We start from the raw sequence: 20,084 nt of genomic DNA, 5'->3' as shown, positions 1-20,084 counted from the left end.
GGTCAGCACTGGGGCTCCCACACCGGCACCGGGAACCGCAGCGAGCCTGGGCTCCTAAATGAGCCTTATGTTCCCACATTAGGGCTCGCCGTTCCCCGATACCCCCAGATCAGCACCAGGACTCCCCGGCAGCGGAGGACCCACGCTCAGCACCGGGACGCGCGGCGCGTTGTGGTTCATCCCGGCAGCGGGATGTGCAGTGCGTCGGGGCTCCGCGACCAGCGCCGGGGGTCTCCGCGTCCCCACGCTCCCACCACCGGAGCCCCGGGCGGCCCCTCCCGCCCCGCACACCCCCTTCCCCGCCACCCCCGGGGGCGCGGACCCCCTGGAGCCGCAGCCCGGCCCCGGGGCGGAGCGGGGCGGGGCGTCGCGGGCGGCGGGCGGGCGGCGACGGCATTCGGGCGGCGGCGGAGGGATGAACGGGACGGGCCGGGAGCCGTGCGGGCACGGCGAGGCGCTGGCGGCCGGAGCTCGGCCGCTGGTCAGCGCGCTGATGTTCTCCGCGGGGCTGCTGGGCAACCTGCTGGCCCTGGGGCTGCTGCTGCGCTGCCGCCGCCCGCCCCGCGCCCGCCCGCCGTCCCTGTTCCACGTCCTGGTGCTGGCCCTGGTGGTCACCGACCTGCTGGGCACCTGCTCCGTCAGCCCCTTCGTGCTGGCCTCCTACCACCGCAACCTGACGCTGAACGCCCTGGGGCGGGGTGGGCACATCTGCCTCTACTTCGGCTTCGCCATGAGTTTCTTCGGCCTCGCCACCATGCTCGTCCTCTTCGCCATGGCTCTGGAGCGCTGCCTGGCCCTGGGGCGGCCCTACTTCTACGAGCGCTTCCTCAGCCCCCGTGCCGGCCTGGTGGCCCTCCCGGCCATCTACACCTTCTCAGCTGCCTTCTGCTCCTTGCCTCTGCTGGGCTTCGGGCGCTACGTGCAGTACTGCCCCGGCACCTGGTGCTTCATCCAGATGCGCATGGACGACGGCCGGCACAAGGCAGCCGGTTTGCACGTCACCTTCTCGTTGCTCTACGCCACCTTACTCCTCTTCCTCATCCTCTCGGTGCTGCTGTGCAACCTCAGCGTCATTGCCAACCTGGCCCGTATGCATCGCCGCGGGCAGAGGACACGCCGGCTGGCCACGCTGGAGCAGCCCCGAGCGGTGGGGGGCTGCGGCCGCCGCATCTTCTCCATGGCTGAGGAGATCGACCACCTCCTGCTGCTGGCCATCATGACCATCACCTTCGTCATCTGCTCCTTGCCCTTCACGGTGAGTGCCGCCACCTCTCCCCATTCTGCAGGATCCCAGAGGTGTAGAATCATGGAATCATAGAACGGTTGGGTTGGAAGGGGCTTTAAGGACCATCCGTTTCCAACCCCTGCCGTGGGCTGGGTGCCCCCCCAGCTCAGGCTGCCCAGTGCCCATTCATGGCCTTGGGCATCTCCAGGGATGGAGCACCCGCAGCTCTGGGCAGTGCTGCATGCTGCTGCCCAAAATGTAAGGGCTGAGATCAATGTGATCTTCCTCTCAAAACTTGGGAGACTCCAAATTCTTGGCAGTCTGCAACATCCATAGGGAATGAGGGATTCCCAGCGCCAGCAGTGGGGTGAGCGGATGGGACAGAGGAACACCGTGTCTTTTGGACCAAATGGTTCCCAAGCCCAAGGGCTGGGCACTCATCATGGCAGAGCTGGATGTGGGAAGGTGGGGATAGGGATTGGGTTGGGGTTGGGGATGGGGTTGGGGTTAAGGATGCAGATGAGGAAAACATCGCTGCACTGGTCTGGATGAGGATCTCAAGTATCAATGACGCATAGGCAGACTCTGCACCACTCTCCTCCCTCTTGGGGCTGCTTTCAGCTCCCCCAGGCTGTTTCCCCAATAGCACTCTGTTCTCCCCGTCACCTCCAGCACCCACCTGTGTGAGCCCATGGCTGCAGGAGGAGATTCTACCACTTTTTTTTCCCCATTAGGAGCAAGCTCCACTCAGGTTAGGCTTGCAGCCAGCACTAATTTTGTGCTCGTGGGCTTAGGCGGATGATACCTTCCCTTTGCACTCACAGAAGGAAGAGTCCCGGGGGAAGAGAATGTAACCGCAGCCTGCAGCCCAGCCAGCCTGTCTGGGTTTTAAGAGAGAGAAAAGACAGAACAGTGACGGCCGGGAGCTCACAAGCATCCCAGGATCCAGACTCAATGTCCTGGGATCTCCCATCAATGGGCCCACGCGCTCCATTGGGTTGGGTTGCTGCCATCCTCAGGGAGTGGAACCCCAGGGTCTGCTTAGGGCCGGTGGGTGGGAAAGCGTGTCTGATGAGGATCCCATGGCAGATGTCAGCCGTGCCCCAAAACGCAGCGGCTTTTCCTTTCCCACTCCTGGCTCCCGCATGGGTTGCATTGAGGCTGCGTTTTGGCAGTTTCTCAAACCAAGCAAAGCGACACTTTCTCTTCTCAGCCACCCTCTGCTGGGCTGCCCTGACATGTGAACCCTGAGGTTACCGCACCACAGAGCCACCAGACCTTCCTCCCCAAAAGCCCCGAGCCTGGCAGCGCTGTGGGGGTGCCGTCCCCGTGTGGTACCCGATGGATCTGACCCACAGGAGGGATGCTCGCACCCCATAGTCCCCAGCATCCGAGCATCCCTCGTGTGCCGGAATGAGGGGGAGGCAACAGCCCCGTCTGAGTAAGGCGTGCTGAGTCACCCTTCCAGGAAGCCCCATAAGCTGCTATGAGTCGGCACATGTCAGGGTGCACCGCTGGGGCGGATGCACACCCCGCGACCTCTCCGTCCCGTGCCTTCAGCCCGTGGTTTTTCAGTGAGATTCATGCACCGCTCACTGCTTCCTTGAGCAGCAGTTGGGTTAATTGCATTAGGGCTAAACGAAGCATGTGAAAATGAGAGCGCAGACCTGGCTTTCATTAGCAGGAAATTCATTTAAGGCAGTGGAAGCAGACCGTGTGCTGTGACAGCGCTCATTTCCCCGTCATCGCTTGAGAAGCTCCACCAGCTGCCTGCCGGCCGCCTCCCGGGCCACCAAACCACCCATCACTTTCCCCCTTTGCCTTTTGCAGATCTGTGCCTACGTCAACAAGTTCAGCCAGAGCGAGAACCACGACTGGGACCTGCTGGCGCTGCGCTTCCTCTCCATCAACCCCATCATTGATCCCTGGGTCTTCGCCATCCTGCGGCCGCCGGTGCTGCGGGTGCTGCGCTCCGTGCTGTGCTGCCGGCTGTCCCCAGGCAGACAAGACACGCAGTGCTCGACCCCTGCGAAAACAAAGCTGGAGCCCAGCGGGCAGTAGGTGCAGAAGGAGGCAGCCAACAGGCTGGGCTCACTTGGGGTGGGCTCTGTTTCATGGCTCCAAAAGGGACGTCACTGCCGTAAGGTGGGACAGGGCTGCAGTCGGTGCCACGCCAAGCCAACGTGGGTGGAAGGTGATGCTGGTGGGATGGGATCGGAGCATCAGGCATCGCTAATCCGTGGGGTGGGGAGAGTCGTGCCCCACGGAGGGCTGTGGTGGGGATGCTGTTGAGGATCTCTATCTCAGGATGGTAGAGAGGTGTGGGCACGGGTGAGGGTCCACCACCAGCACCCAGCTCAGTAGGGATGGGCAGGAGAGGAGGTGGCAGAGGGAGAAGATTGACCCCACTTCTTCCTTTCCCCTCTGTCCTCTGCCCAAGGGAGTGCCCCGCATCAGCCGTGGCTCTGTGTGTCTGTGTCTGTTTGTCCTCCTCCTGGCAGTGTCAGGCTCTGGTTGGTGCCGGCCCAGCATCGATGGCCACTGCGGCCACGTGGCCTGTCCCAGATTCCCTTTTTGCAAGGAACTTTTCTTGTCCCTGTTTTACCATGCCCGGGGCTGTGGGTTTGGGGTTGGCGTGGAGGAGAAGGTCTCATCCCCACAGTCCTTCCCGTGGGGATTTGCTTGATGGCACTCGTCCCAGTGTCCCCACCACCACTGGGATGCTGCAGTGTCCCACCAGAGCGGTGTCTTTGTGCTATTGCAGATGGCGCGGCCTTTCTGTTGGAGAGCTCTGCCTCAAAAAAAGCCCAAATGGGCAAAGACGTGGAGCTCTCCTGTATGGCATCAGTGTAAAACCCCCGTGTAATAAATGTCACTGGAAGGAGCTGTGTGTGCTGTTGTGCCAAGGAGATCGATCTGCTCGTGGCATCACAGATCAGGACGGCATAGAACGTAAAAGCAACCCACGTAACATCAGAGACGTGAGAGCATCCCATGCATTGTGGATGGTGAGAGCAGCCCGGGCCTTGCAGAGGGGTGGGGAACCTCAGCATCACCCCTGAGCTGCAGAAAGATCCTCCCCTCGGGGCTGTGCAGAAATGGGAACCCCAAAACTGCTGCGCCTAAAGCCAGGGGCAGAGCACCTGCCAGCTATAACAAAAACAGGGGGGAAAAAAACCCAACCTCTAAAAAAAGGGCAGAATTTATGTCACTCTTGTCAGCTGGCCAACATCCACAGGAAGTTTACTGGCCTCCGAAAGTGCGTGTGGGCAGATGGCAGCATGGGATGCGATTGCTCAAGCCCCGCCGACGGCTTTCTGGCAATGCTGCAGCCCGGGGATGGCTGCAGGGCTGGGGTGGGTTCTGGAGAAGCCTCCTCTGCATCACCCACCCCACTGCTTCGCATGCAGCTGCGGCACAGCAGTTTCTGGGCCTTTCGTGTTCCAGAGAGTGCTTGAAAATGAGCCAAAACACACTTTGGGAACAGCCAGGAGCTCTTCTGCTTTATTTGGTGGCTCACGGTGGAATTTTGGGACAAGTTGCCTAATCTTAAAGCAGTGGGAAAGGCTGCCTGGCATGCAAAGGATGGAAAAACCCCATTGGGAATAGAGGGACCGCATCCCACTGAGGCGTGTGGTGGCAAGGGGAGCAGCTGGGGCCATCCATAGGGACTGATGGGGTGGGGTGGGATGGGATGGGATGGGATGGGGTGGGATGGGATGGGGTGGGATGGGATGGGGTGAGATGGGATGGGATGGGATGGAAGGGGACAGGAAGGAACAGCTCTATCCATACCACAGGCTCTAGGCACCAGCTAGGCTGCTGACCACTAATTGCTGCTTGTTTGTTGATGGGGAGCTTTCTGGCTCTGCAGTGGGATGTGCAGGGCTGGAAAAAACCTCGCAGTGCCCATCCTGCTGCCATCCATTTGGCCACATCTCAGTGCTGTCCCCAGCCTCAGCCACTGCTGGTCGCTGCCGCTCCTGGAGTGCAAAAACTCCAAGCAGCAGCCGGTCCATCTCCTCCTATCAGCCCAGAAAAGCTCCTCAATGAGAGCTCTGCAAGGCCATAATTAACTGCATCCTGAGCCCCGAGCCTGCACAAAGCGTCACTTTTATTAGCGTCGAGCAGGAGCTATTAGAATACCCAAATTAATTCAACCTTTGTCAACTCAATCAGCATCTGCTCTGCTGAAATGCGACACAGTCAATTGTCATCTTGTTATCCGTGGCCTTCCCTTAAGGGTTTCTTATCTCTGTCTCTCTTCTTTGCTCCTTTTCTCCTGGTTTCTGGCTCGTTTTGGAACATTTCTGGGCAGGGCTGTGAGGATGCCATAGGAGGGCAGCACAGTTGGGTTGGAAGGGACCACACAGCCCCCAGCCCGACCCCTGCCACGGGCTGGCTGCCCCCCACCAGCTCAAGCTGCCCAGGGCCCCACCTGTAATCTATGTATGTTATACATGTATCATTTATTGATAAATATATACGATAATATATACAATATAATGCTATCCCATACATTTAATGGTTTGGATTTTTGGTAGTGAGTGAAGCCTCCCCCACTTCCCACTGCGTGTTGGCTGCTTGGGGACTTCCATGTTCTCTGTCCCAGCCCACACCTGGCCATGGCTCCTGGAGCTGATGCATAGGGGGAGGAATGAGAGAGGGAGGGTCTCAGTTTCATGCCTGGGGGAAATCAGGTGGGCTCTGGGGCTGGCAGTGGGTCCCGTGGGGGTGGGCTTCTGTGCTGCCCAGATTGCAGAATGATAGAGTCATTAAGGCTGGAGAAAACCTCTAATTAGGATCCCCCAGCCCAGCCCCACCATGCCCACAGCCCACGTCCCTCAGTGCCACCTATTCGCTTCTCTTGAGCGCCTCCAGAGACACGACTTGAGGCCGTCACTCTCATCCTATAGCTGTTAGCCGTGAACAGAGGCCGGCAGCATCCAAGCACAAAGGCACGTACATGGGGAGGGATGGGGACATCCCGTCTGCACGGAGAGCACCCGGGGGACAATCCATGGTGGGAGTCATTGGGATGCCCAATGAATATGGAAGAGTTGGATTGCACTGAGAACGCCATGTTCAGACCCAGCGCTGGCTGGGAGCTAAAAATAAAGCTACCAGCACAAGGGTGAGCCCTAAAACATCCGTGTTTGTTTGCTCTGCGGATGTGTGCATGCGGCGGGTCTGCGCGGCCTTGGCACTTTCCCGTGGGGAGAATCCTCACCCTTAAGAGCCTCCAGATGATGTATGAGATAATTTCTCCACCGCCTCCCTCTGTGTTACAAATGGAGATGGATGGATTTACCTCAGATGGGAAAACACAGCGGTGAGAGCCATCCCAGTAGGGCACGCGTTGCAGACGCTCACGGATGCGTTTTGGTACCCAGGCGATGAACAGCCTGAACTCCCCAGTGGGTTTCCCTTGCACCCATTGAGCTGCTGGCGGTGGGAAGGGAAGCTGACATCTCAGCGCGGGTCTCACGTGCCCAGCTCCTTTTTTAAAGTGGATTTCTCTGAATCGTGGAAAAATCTGCCTCCAGCCGAGCCGTGCGGTCTGTGGGGAAATGCTGCAGATCCCAAAGCAATCCCAGCCTTCAAAAACAAGAACCTCTACAGTGTCAAACTAATGTCAAGCATCTGGCTTTGGAAAGACTATAAAAGTTACAAGCCACGGTTGAGCACGACCTATTGCTCCCTGCCCTGCTTGCATGCTATGATCTCTCCTGCAAACCCCTTTCACTGGGCTTCTACCCCCGTTGTAACAGCCTCAGGAGCTGGGCTGATGGGTGAGGGAGAGCAAAGGTCCTGGGATTTTGGAGTTGGTCACGTGCAGCCCAGATAGAGCTATGGCAGACCATAAATCTGAGCACAGCTCGGGTCCAGAGAGCAGCCCACGCCTGCCCTGTTGGTGCTGTGGTTCAGCTGCAAGAGCTTCCAGCTCGTGGCTGAAAGAAAAAGTCCTAAAAAGTGAAAGAAGTTTGTTTCTCTGCTCCATGAACCAGGTCTTGCAGCGGCCAACACACCGAGCCACAGGGTGCAGGGATGGAAAAGGGCTTGGAGAAGAGAAGGCTTCGAGGAGACCTCATTGTGGCCTTGCAGTACTTGAAGGGAGCGTATAAACAGGAGGGGAACGGCTGTTTGTGAGGGTGGGCAGTGATAGGACAAGGGGGAATGGTTTGAAACTGAGACAGGGGAGGTTCAGGTTGGATCTTAGGAGGAAGTTTTTCCCCCAGAGGGTGGTGACGCACTGAACAGGTTGCCCAAGGAGGCTGTGGATGCCCCATCCCTGCAGGCATTCAAGGCCAGGCTGGATGTGGCTCTGGGCAGCCTGGGCTGCTGGTTGGTGACCCTGCACACAGCAGGGGGTTGGGATGGATGAGCACTGTGGGCCTTTGCAGCCCTTTTCAACCTATGATTCTAGGATTCTATGGAGGTGGGGACATCCTGGTGCAGGGATACTGAGCAAGAATGAAGGAGATTAGCAGGGCACTGCTTTTCTTCCCATCCCATGGCCTTTCCTCAGCCTCCATCCAATTGGGAAAACCCAGAATGACAAAGGATCATCAGGCTCTGCCTGATGCCAACATTGATGCAGATGTCCCTGGTGTGCATGGGGCAGCTCCTGCTGCAGGCACAGAGCTCTGTGAGCCCAAGGGTGCTGTATGGGGAGGAGCCTGGCTGAGCCCTGCCCCATCCCCGTTCCTGTTCCCATCCCCATCCCCTTCCCTATTCCTATCCCTATACCCATTCCATCCCCTACTCATCCCTTTCTTCATCCCCATTCCCATCCATATCCCCATCCTCATTCCCATCCCTATCCCCATCCTCATTCCCATCCCCATCTGTACCCCTGTTCCCATCCCAGTCTCCATCCCTATCCTTATCCCCTTTCCCATTCTTATCCCCATCGCCATCCTTATTCTCATCTGATCCCCATCCCATCCTTGCCTGTATCTCTGTTCCCACCCTCATCTCCATCCTTACCCTTGTTCCTGGACCCATCCTTATTCTCACCCCATGCCCACCCATGTCCCTGTCCCCACCCCCATCCCCCCCTCTCATCCCACCCCATCACTGTCCCTGTCCCACAAGGCTGGGGCAGCACACGCTTACACTGACCATCCTCAGCTGTCTCACTTCCCCCAGCCTCCATAAACAGCCCCCTCACACACAAACCTCTCCAGCCACGTTTTTCCCAGCAAGCCCTTCCTGTCTACTGAATTTCCCTTTTAAAATCACTGTCATTAATTTTATCCAATTATTTTTTAACAGCTCTCCCCAGTGCCAACAGCAGGGCACATCGGGCACGGTGTTACATCTCCCTGTGGCTGGGTGGGAAAGGCAGGAGGGGACGGTGTTGGCCGGGACAGATGTGAAGTTTCAAAGCAGACAGAATCTGGAGCAGAGCTGAAAAGAGCTCTGGCTGTGTTTATACGAAGCCATTCCTGAGCTGTTTGCTTCTGCCTGTGTTTATCCACAGACATTCGTGCTACCAGAGCTTTGGCCCCATGGATCACTGAGGGCTGGTGGAGTTTGTCGTGCCGAGTGGATGTATACATAAGACAGCATTTATTTGCTGTGAGCGGCTGCTATTTCCTCCCCTACAGACCTTTTCCATCCAACTGGGGATGGGAGCAGCTCCTATGAGGCCATGTTGGCTCTCAGTTGGCCCCAGGGAGCCCACATCCAGGGCTCTGCACCTCACCCAGAGTTGCCATGTCCCTGGCATGGGCGCCAGCCCATCATCTCTGTCCCCTGTGCTGTCCCCAGCTGTGCCTCCACAGCCCCCACTTCCACTGCAGGACCATGTCCATGGGGTGGACAGGGAATCAGCAGGGTTGGAAAAGACTTCTGAGATCCATGCCCACGTCCCTCAGTGCCACATCTCCATGGTTCTCGGACACCTCCAGCTCCACCACTGCCTGGGCAGCTGTGCCAGAGCATCGCCTTCTTCCAGAAAATAATGTTTCCGAGCATCCAATCTGAACCTCTCCAGCACGATTTGAAGAGCACAAAGATGCTGAAGATGAGGATGAAGAGAAAATGCTTCCTGGCACATCTGGCTGCTGGGAACGGCCGTGCCTTGCAAGTTTCCCTGCAGGCGGCACTGCCCGAGGTGGGACAACCAGCCCCAGGAGAGCCAGGGCTGCTCAGGAGGCCACTTCCCCCTCTGAGCATCCTCCCAGCTCCTCTCCCCTCTGCTGAGCCATTGCACAAGAGGGGCACTGGGGCCGCTCTTCCTCCTGTGCATGATGTTTTCCTGCTCGTGCTCCCCACCAGCAACGGCCACAACCGCCCCATGCCTCCAGCCCATGCTTTCCCTTAATGATTTCCCACTGTGTGATGGATGCACTGCAATTGTGAGCATGAATCACGAAGATTTGCAATGTTTATAATTAATAATCTCTCTTGGAGAGGGAGCTGAAGCGGGCTGCTGTGGCACATCCCTTCTGTAAGAGGTTTCCAACTCCACATTCATCATCCAACCTCTCTTTAAGGGAGCTCGGCCCTTCCTGGACATCACAATGGCCTCGGGATCCTCTGCAATGGGGACACGGCTGCAGCCAGCAGGCTCCATCCTGTGGCTCCCGTGCTGTTTTTCCCTCTCAGGGTGAGCAGCTGATGTTTTCTCACATTCTTCTGGAGTCACTCTGTGTTTTCAGAAGGGTGCACTGAGCTGGGAAGGATATTTTCACAGGAGCGTGTTTGCTTTGGGCCGACTGCACTGCCGTGCTCTGAGCGCTGTTTTATGCTGTGCTGAGCTGCGTTGTCCCCCTGCTCAGATTTGCCTTGCTGGGACCAGAGGGCACAAGGGCAGGGCAGGATTGTTTGCATGATGCAAGGCAGAGCTTCGCCAGGAGCGGGGAGGAAAACAGGGAACATCACAGCCTTGGCTTTACCCCAGGGTCTGCACTGGGCATATGTTTCTAACAGCGAACATCTCTGGGGGAGTCTCTATTGTTTTGGGGGGTCACCATGAGGTCCTCATCCTTCCTGAGACTCTTGCAGGGTGTTTTTCAGAGATGGAGATGGAAATATTCAGCTTTGAGATAAAGATGTTCAGCGCTGGGATGGAGATGTTCAGCAACGAGACCGAGAGAAGAAGGTAGTCAGTGTCGGAATGGAGATGTTCAACATTTGGATGAAGATGTTCAGGGCTGAGATTGAGATGCTCAGCAGTAAGAAGGAAATATTCAGCATTGGGATGGAGATTTTCAGCATTGAGACTGAGATGTTCAGTGTTGGGATGGAGACGTTCGGCATGGAGTTGGAGCTGCCTGCTTGCCCAGCGCAAACTCAACTGAAGTGACCACTGCCTTGTAGCAAGGGTGGAGGAAATTCCAGCTCTTAGTTTTGGACCAGGTGAAATCTTCCTTATCATAAAAAGGAGACGGGGAGGGTGTGGGTCCACGTTTCCAGCTTGGTGTCCCTATATCCCACACTTTGCCCAAGCTCTGTTGGTGCCACCGGGAGGTGGAAGATGTGGGGGCAGCAGGAGCAGTGGGCTGAGCTCTGGGCTGGGCTGCGGAGCCCACGAGCATAGGGAAATAGCTGGGAAGAGCCAGCTGGCCCTGCTCCTCCAGCACTGCTGCATCGCATGGCCGGAGAATAGTTGAAGCTTTGCCACGAGGAACCTGGCCGTGTTGCAAAGCCCTTCCCATTCCCTGGGAATTGGGCAGCAGAGAAAGCAAAATGCTGGAGAGCTCATCCTGGCTGGAGCCAGGTCCTGCTGTCTTCAGCTCACGTGTAATTGTGGTGCACATCACTTCAGTGATACGACCCCAGGGCTCTGTGTCCTGTGATCCAGAATGGTGGGGATAGGTGACACAGCAACCAGTGCTATGGCCACCAATGGGCTCAGCTGCTGACCCATACCCAGCTGCAAATCACAGGGCCAGGAAAGAAGGACCTGTAGTGTTTCTGGTGGCTTTCCCTTAATAGATCCTGGGTTTTGATGTCACGGTCATACTTTCGGATTCCACACCCCATTGCACTGAGTGCATCATCCCAGCAGACAGCCCCCAGGGTAAACCTGAGCTGTGCAGGGAGGAAAATGACCTCAAACCAACTCCTGGTGCTCCTCAAGGGCTGCTGCACCCGCAGTGCCTCACTGCTGCCTCCATCCTGAGCCAACAGAACAGCAGTAGGTCCCTTTGGGTCCTGGCTGACCCCAGCCCCCTGGGTTTGTGCTCTCTAGGGTTGTGAGCTTCTATCTGTCGCACTTTCCATTAAGAGCCAATGGGGTTATGTGCACACTGGTGTGAGCTGGGCTCACGCCCACACTTGGCCATGGGTTGGTTTTCGACACCTTTTGGAAACCGCACTCTTCCCAAGGCAGCCAGCGGTGGCTTGGGGAAAAAAGTGGGGTTTTTAGCAAGAGGGAAACACAGAAACATGCGGACTGGAGCAGCGCTCTGTGCTCGTCATCTCTGCTGAAGAACCAGATCCAGATGCCACCAGTGCCTGGTGCCTGCTGGGTGACACAGCTCTGGTTGTGTGCCAGCCTTTCAGAGCGGGATGCCTGCCATAGGGATCTGCTGCATCCATCAGCCTCCACCCCTCATATCCCTTAAGCAATACAGCCAGCAGTGGGTGCACTGGGGATGTGGTGGCAGGACGTGGGGTCACCAGAGTGCACGTGCCCCTGGGCTCCAGCTGTGCTGCCGTCCTGTGAAGGCTGGCAGGCCTGCACCTGGCTGGGTGACTCAGCACCCCCCTGGGAGCCACAGGGCTGTTGGCTCTGCATATGGGAGCGGGCTGAGTCACCGCATGCCCACACAGCTGGCTGCTGTGAGCACATCTGGCTGCCCTGCAGGAGCGGAGCTGCTGTCCTGGCTGCAGCTCTGCTCATGGCCAGGCAGGGCTGTGGGGATGTGGTGTCTCCAAGAAGCTCAGCCAAAAAAGCCCCGTAGACCCTGCACACTGTGCAGACAGGGCAGTAAGTGGCTGGGAGCTGGCCCTGTCCCTGCCCTGCTCTGTCCCCTTAGGCTGGGTGGCCCCTGTCACAGCCCATGGACACTGTTGTTGTTCCAGCTTTGCTCCTGAAAACATCTGCAGTTATTTTGGGGCAATCTCTGCCTTTCCAAATGTTTGCCTTGGGAGCTGGGGCTCCTCCTCTGCTCACCTCTACACTGGGATGAAGTCTCCCAGCAGAGCATCCTCCAGCTGCCCCCTTGGGGTACCTCGTGCCCAGGACACCACCTCTCCTCACATCCCCATAGGATTGCCAGCACAGGCAGCTCCCAATGAGCCCAGCTGCTGGAGACAGGACCCCAAGACAGGAAACTCCACGAGGCCCCAAGGAGATGCCATCCCTCTCCTCCAGGCAGGACAGGTCACAGAGGAAGGCTGGGATAGGGACATGGTGGATTTCATCCCCACCTGAGTGCAAGGAACTGCAGTGACTCATCCATGGCTTTGCCCCCATCGAGGGGCTTTTCCTCCTTTACAGGTGCATACGCAACATGAGTCCATCAAGTCCAGCTCTGTACTTTGGGCATCTGCCAGCAGCAAGGAACAAGAGTTTAGAGATATGATTATTTGTGTTGCAAGCAAGCCAAGAAATCCATGGCCTACAGAGCAAAGGACCGTCCCCACCTCTGCTCCATGCTGGACATGGTCCTCCAGGCCAGGACCCTTCCAGCACAGCTCCTTTCTTACCACTGAGGGTTGAATCACTGGCTCTTTCAACATACAGAAGGGATTTGGCAACCCCATTGGCTATTAATAGAGTCGGGCTGTTTTCTGAGAGCCCTGCGTTGCGTTGTGTTGAGAGCAAAGCAAACTGTAAGAGGCAAAGCGTTGAGTTTACCTAAGGAGAGGTCAGGCAAGTGAGGAAACAAGCTGTCGGGGAGCAGGAACAGAGCGGTGCCCTCTCCTCCCTTATCGTCTCCTGTCCCCGTGTTGGCTCCACTCAGCCACGAGGGAACAATGAACAAAGAGCAGCGACGTGGCACTGCAGGAGTCGCCACCTGCCCTCCGTCCCCAGTTCTGCCTTGGTTGGCCCATTCTGATTCCAGCCTTTCCAACTTGAGCTCCCCTTCTTCTGGCTTCTCCAGCTGGGTGAGGCTCCTGCACAGACACCTGCATCACACTCAGCCTGGGGACAGAGAGAGACACGTTAGGGCTACGGATATAACCCCAGGAGGAGATACTGGGATGTGGCATCTCTCTGTTGGGAAGAGAAAACAGAGTGAGAAGGTGCCTGGGGATCCTCAGCTCCAGGAGGAAGGAGGCAGAGGGGATCCAGCCCCTGCCTGGCTGAGCAGGACACAGACATGAACCCACCTGTAGGGAACCGCAGTCCTCATCTCTCCCCTGGTCGTGATTGGGAGCACAGATGTATTTTCATCAGGCACACATCCTCAGCAATGAGGAAACCCGTCCCACCCCACGGCCACCCGTTATCTCACATCCCAGCTTCATCCTGCACCCTCCCTGTCCCAGATGTGCGTCAGCACAGCTCCTCTGCCACCTGTGGCCATGCCAACTCCACACCAGCTCCTTCCCTTCTCCCATCCCCTCCAGCAAACCCAGGCCCATGGGATTGCAGCTCAATACTTTGCATCAGCCTTTTAAAACTGGATGTTCCCAAATGGGGGCTGAGGTCCCCCCTGCCTTGTGTCCCTCACCACCAGGGCTGTTCGAGGGAGCCTCAGTTGGTAGCTCTTCCCCAGCCACAGCTCCAGGAAGGCTGCCATCCTCCTCCTCCTTTCCCCGGCCCCACCAGACACTCCGTCCCTGTGGCACCAGGAACTGATGAGCACAAGTGACACAAGCCAGGCCACCAGCTCTCATCTTGGTTCACATCCTGGCAGCTGCCCGCACGCAGGCACACGTGTCCTTCCCATGACATCTGCTCCTGCATGCTTCCTCCTGCTGCAGCCACATCTTTAGCCATCCTACAGCTGCATTCCCATTGCACAGCCATAATGGGGTCTGCGTCCATTGGTGGTCTGGGGCACTGAGGAAGAGATGGGTTGAGATTTGGAAAGATCACCTTTGATCCCACTTGAGAAAAGCTGTGGTTCATCCCGAGGGTCACAAAGCAGCAAGAAGAGACACGACTGCTTTCTGATGTCCTATGGGGACTGTGGTCATGCAGCCAGGTCCCCAGGGCCGGCTTCCAAAGGGATCAGTCTGCTGCCCACCGGCCAAGCCACAGACCAGGCACACTCCATAACGGTTCTCCTAAAAGCTCTTTAAATGTGAAAAGCACAACGCTCATCCTAAATGCTCCCTTAGTCCCTGCAGAGAGCTCTCCTCTCCTTCCCAGCTGATGGGGATGGCTGCTCAGGCTGACCACAGCTCGTGGAGCACTTCATACAGCGCTGGGCACTGAGTTGAACTGTTTTCACTCGAACACAGCCACATAATCCTCATTTTGTATCCTTACTTTATCTTCCGTTCAATCAGAGACATCTCAGACACTTCTTGGCTGCCCTGGGATACAAAGCTCTTCTTCCTCAGCTCTCTTTTCACTCAAGACCATAAGCATTTGTTGAGCATTTCTTTCCATGTCGGTCCTCCCAGAGCCACAGCTACTAAAACAAACACAACGCAGGACTGCTGCTGCCAGCGAATGAGAAGGCTGTAGGGTGCAGACAACAAACAAACTGCTCTCAATATGCAGAACGTTTTCTCTCTACACGCACATATCCTGGTACATGTATACCTGGATAGATTTCCTCCATGCCCTAAGCACTGGCTTATACTACACAACAAAAAAGATACTTGGTGTTTAAAGAAACAACCAGACCCGGAGCCAAACCCACGCGACCTGACGTGGCCCAGGACCCTGACCCACACCCATGCTCAGAGCAGCAGCCCCACCTAACAAGCAGGTCTCCTGGTGCCTACAGCCGTGGCTGCAGAGAGCTACTGGTGGGCTCCCGGCTCCCGGCATCTCCCTGCTGGGAGGCTCAGGGCTGGGGGACCCACTGGTGACATGGGTGCTGAATCCCCTAGAGCTGTGAGCCCCCCAGCTCTTAGGCTTACTGCAGCCACTGTCCTCCCCCACCCCCCAGCAGCAAACAGGCCCTCAGCCATCAGCATCCCTGCAGGGTATCGGTTTCCTGGACCCCCATTGCTTGGATGGCAGTTCTCCAGGATCAATTAAGCAGCAGCAATTCTTCCAGCCAGAACTGAGATGTGGCACTGACCCCTAGTGACAGGCTCCTGCTTGGATGCTGAGCAGCAAAGGCGAGTGATAAAAAATGACACGCAGCCAAAAGCAGCAGGGATCCGGGAAGGCTGCTGCTATTGCACCAAATCTGCTAAGTCAGGGCAGCCATCCTCATGCAACTGCACTCAGCAGCTGAGGAGCCTTCCTGGAAGCGTGCTTCCATCCTAGTTGGTTCAGAACACAGATGCAGATCAGTTGAACTTGAGATAAGAGTTTATTTACGAAATGATCGAAAAGCCCAAACATTGCACTTTCTCTCTGCCTGAAGAGGGTGAGTGATGCAGTAAGAGGGAAAGCAGCCCTCAGTGCTGGGATAGTGCTGGAAATGACCCGTGTGCAGGTCACGGAGCACAGCATTACAGCTTTGCATTGCAGAGGAATGATGGGAACTCACAGACTCTCTGCTTGCACACTGACCCACTCCTTTCCTTGGGAAAATGCAGTTGCATGGAAGACTGTGTACTGCATACGACAGTTTATTACTTTAAATACATACATTCTGGCTCTGAGCCTGACAGGAGTCCAAAAATGGTCTGTTTCAATTACGGGCTTCATGGAGGGCACAGGACTAATGGTCAATTCCTCGGCATTTCAAAATATTCCCATCCGTGTGGGCTGTGTGCAGGATGAGGGAGACTTCACGGTGCTCTCAGCACTTCCTTAACATCATCTTTTCCCCTCACCAGTAGCTTGAGAGCCATAAGGAGGGGGGAGGATCTGACCCTCCCCACATATCTCAGCAGTGCTGTGGAACAGACGGTTACTAAAGGCAGTGGGAAGACTGTTGTGGCCATCAGCAGAATTAGACAAAGCTTTCTACCTCAAACATTGCTCTCCCCAGGTCATACCCCAGGCTGTCCTGCAGCGTGGAATCAGACCGACCCAAGGAAAGGAGCAGAGGCTGAAATGCTGCTTCCCCACACCCCAAATCTCCCACTCATCAGCAGAAGGATGTGAAACTGCTCGGCCCCACACTGGCACCACCCGCCCCTGCACTGCCAGCCTTACCTCTCACTTTTCTCCCCTTATCTCTATGCTGGTCTTTCTGCAGACCTCATTTCCTGCACCATCTTTGGCTCAGAAGGCACCAACCTCACTGCTGTTACTGAGACCAAAGAAAAATAGCAGAGGCTGTAAATAACCCCCTGGGCTCACAACCAAGAAAATGCCAGCATTGAGCAAAGCCATCTTCCAATCTGCCCGGCCCCTGGGCTTTGCTGGCAAACTCTTATTTTGGGTACTCACAGCTGCTGTGATGACCAGAGCTCTTTGTAATACAGCCTCTTTAGCCAGATACGCTGTTAGCCCCGGGAATGAGAACGCTCATGGATTCAGCTCACCACTCAGGTGTAAACAAGCTCATGTCAGTTTAAACACCACAGCCCTCCAGCCAGAGGTACGTTTGCCCTTCCAGCTCTGCACAGTTACCGTGCAGATTTAACTGTTTATGGAGAGCAGAGCTTGCCAACACAGGTCTGTAGGGCCTCCACTGAAACGAAGGGAAGATAAATGTCCTTTATCCTGGAATCACTCAATTTCTTCCAGTTTGGATATACAGAAACTGTGAAGAAAAGCTGCAGTGTTTCAAATTCTCTGGCATCATTTGCTGTGGGCAAGCCCTCAGTGCGCCAAGTGAGCTCAGCCTGCCCCTCCATTAGCCAACAGGCAGGCAGAACTCAGCAGCAACCTTCATGCAGAGCTGCTCTCACAATCAGCTGCGGGATGCATCACGGATTGCACCCAGCAGGGCCAAGCTACATGTTGTACGGATGTGTTTCTGCTCTCAGAAATCACAGGTACCACAGAACTACCAACACACTGCAACACAGAACTCAGACTACAACTTAAGTGCCATTTCTGTTAATTTACAGTTGAACTCACTTCTCTCTCCGCTGCTCACTGGGGGCTGAGAGAGCAAGAGAGTGTTCTGGGCACTGTCCCACAGCTCCATCTCACAGCTCACTGTGCCTCCTGGCCTGCTTTTCCCTCCCTGCCAACCTCGGGGCTGTCCCCCTCAGGTCCCTCCCAGGGCCCTGGGCTTTCTCTGCTTTCACCCTGGCTTCCTCACGCGGTTCCTCCCTGACTGTGGCTTTTTCTTCGGAGCCTTCCAGCTGCTGCTGCTCCTGTCTGCCCTCTTGGTGAGAGGAGGTACGGAGGGCGAACTCCGGCCCGGCGGCCTCCATCATTTGGAGGAAATTGTAAGCAGGAAGAGGTGGTTTCCAGTCTTCCTCAGGCAGCGTACCTGCAAAGTGAACACAGTCTCTTGTTAGTAAGTTAAGAAGCTGTGATGTAACCCACTTTACAGCCATTTCCATTTCAAAGCAAATACGGCTCTTCTGCCCTTCCAGTGAATGCAAAATTAAAGATCTCTTTTTAAAGTTCACTCTTTCTTCTCCACAACTAATAATGCCACCCAAACCAAACCGGCCACAGATGCATTAACATTTACAGGAGCTGGCTGAGGGCTCAGCTCCTCAAAGGCCGGTTCCTGAGTCTTCAGACATCAAGCTGTGAATTTTACAAGCAGCAGCACTCTCTCTCCCCACCGGTGAATGGATGTTTCACTCAGATCTCAAGTAACCGTGCTAATGACTTAGCATTACTGAAATGCCATTAGGAATGAGGGGAGACTGCTGTCTCTACAGAGAGGAAGCGGTACCATTAAGTGAGGATGCTCTTTAATTTGCGCTTTTAAGGCTGATCACACAGACCTAAAAGCTTGAGAAAGGAGGCTGTGATGGCTGACAGAGACCTTGGCTGTGCTGCCCAACCATCAGAGCACCCCTATGGCACCCTGGAAAGGAAGGTCCCTAGCTGGAGGCCTAAATGACATCCAGCCTTTGGGAATGGAGATAGGAAGAGCTGTGGGAGAAGGGCTGGGTCACAGAGCTGTAGCAGCCAGGTCAGAAACGATGTCTTTGATTACTGAGAACACCTTCGTATCCCACCTTAGGTATATATATACGATATATACCTATCCTACTAGGTAGGTGGTGGCATTTGAAAAGAATTGCTGTGAAAGGCTGATTTTAAAGTTCAACAGGATCAAACCCCCCCCTGTCCTTTCAGGAGCCTGAAGCAGGCTGTCAGCCAGCTGCTCCCAAGTTTGTGGCACCCTACGGCTACACCTAACATATGAGGAAGGCACATTTGCACTGCCTTCCTCCAAAGCTTCAGCAGATGATCAAGGAAGGAAGGGACTTAGTGAAAGGCTTCACACTAAATGCCAACCCTTGATGTTCCAAAGATCACAGCAAGGCATCGGCTTCCTCACACTTTCCTGTCCATAAAAAAGCTGGGAGGTGCCTAAAGAGAAGCTATTTCTCACACTAGGGCTCTGGAGATTTCTTTATTAGCAAGCAATGTTTCAGCGGGCCTATTCTCAGCAATCAGAGAGCACAGCCAGGTTTGGGATTATTACAGGGAAGAGATGCCGATTGAGAACTATTCATGCTTGGCTCTGAACATTAAACAGTCCTGCAGCAAACTCGTGAGTACGGGTATTCTGTTCTGGCCGGACGATTTGTACTGCTCCAACTCAAACTAGAATAGCTAGTTTTTCCATAATTAAATTCCAGGGCAGACAATTTATTGCACGCAGCATCTTCTCATAAACAGACCGAAGCTAACAGTGCATGCTTAGGAACGTTTCAAAACTCTCGTCCACTTACTGCTGGGAATCTCCAGTCCTGCCTTCAGTTTCTCCAGCCAAGACAAGATGTTCATTTCAGTGATAGACTGCTCTGATGGGAACTTAAATACTTGACCTCCAGCGTGAAGGTTCACCCAGACAAGAGCAGGCAATGAAGGTATGGTGGCAAAGTACGCCTTCAGGACCCCAAGGCCCACTGGAGTGTTCTTCCTGTAGGGGAGATCCAACAACATGCTCAACAATAGTTTGGCAGCAGAATACGACCTCAGGGACAAGGAAGCACTAAAGCTCTTGGGCTACATTCAGCAAAACACACGCACACAGTTTTACCTATGGGACAGCTGTTCACAGCTCAAGGACTTAAGCCCTTATAGTCTAATGGACAGGGAGCGGACAGCAAAACAGATGAGTTAAGAGATCCTCTAGCAGGAAGAGCAGACAACTGCTGGGCCAAATTCTGCACAAAGGTGTGAAATCTCCTCCACCACAAGTTCTTAAGAGCAAGGCAGATGGGGATGACACACTGTGGTTAACTCTTGTAGTGCCGGACATTTGCTGTGGGAACTACCAGCTCCGGGCACCACCCTGCAGCCGCAGCAGTCACCAGCAGGTAGAAAAGGTATGAGCTGATGCAGAGGGCTGTGCTCATGTGTCCGGTCCCTTGGCATTTATAGAGTGGTTTCCGGCAGTCAGTGGGCAGAGACAAGGAGTCGGAACGGCAGCTCCTCCAGGTGATGCAGGCAGAGCCAAAAGAGGACATCCAGCTCAGATGGAGGGTCAGCAAGGACACAGAGACGATGAGTCCTTCAGGCGCTATTTTCAGGCTCGGTGATGCACAGGGTCTGAGTTGGCTCTCGCCATGGGAATGAAGTCCTCTTTCTAGGACTGTGTTACTCTTTTAAAGCCAGTGACCATTTTCTGCCCTGGCAAAGGACAGCTTATTCTTTCTCAGTAAGAGAGAACAGAAGCAGATGTGTAGGTGGGGAAGTTCCAGGGACTCTCATTTCTTGCACATT

The 20,084-nt window shown here is 55.4% G+C and overlaps 2 protein-coding genes across 3 annotated transcripts in view; one reads left to right on the top strand and one right to left on the bottom strand.

Moving 5' to 3' along the window:
* The first annotated feature begins 412 nt into the window (after nt 1–412).
* LOC140253087 (prostaglandin E2 receptor EP2 subtype-like) lies at nt 413–4,076 on the top strand. Its single transcript, XM_072338453.1, has 2 exons — nt 413–1,255; nt 3,056–4,076. Exons 1-2 carry the CDS (start codon nt 416–418, stop codon nt 3,284–3,286), a joined length of 1,071 nt encoding a protein of 356 aa, XP_072194554.1. The 5' UTR covers nt 413–415; the 3' UTR covers nt 3,287–4,076.
* An 11,800-nt stretch (nt 4,077–15,876) lies between these two features.
* TXNDC16 (thioredoxin domain containing 16) overlaps nt 15,877–20,084 on the bottom strand; it is a 41,457-nt gene continuing 37,249 nt past the window's right edge. For both annotated transcript variants that reach the window (XM_072338781.1, XM_072338780.1), the window contains exons 19-20: nt 19,088–19,278; nt 15,877–17,658 (exon numbers count right to left, since the gene is read on the bottom strand). In XM_072338781.1, the coding sequence (XP_072194882.1) occupies nt 17,369–17,658; nt 19,088–19,278 (481 nt within the window). In that variant the 3' untranslated portion in view covers nt 15,877–17,368. The remainder of the gene's footprint in view (nt 17,659–19,087; nt 19,279–20,084) is intronic.

This window comes from Excalfactoria chinensis, chromosome 5, assembly GCF_039878825.1.
Source record: "Excalfactoria chinensis isolate bCotChi1 chromosome 5, bCotChi1.hap2, whole genome shotgun sequence".
Taxonomy (NCBI): Eukaryota; Metazoa; Chordata; class Aves; order Galliformes; family Phasianidae; genus Excalfactoria; species Excalfactoria chinensis.
The sequence above is the reverse complement of the archived record's forward strand: the minus strand, read 5'-3'. Positions and strand labels throughout refer to the sequence as shown.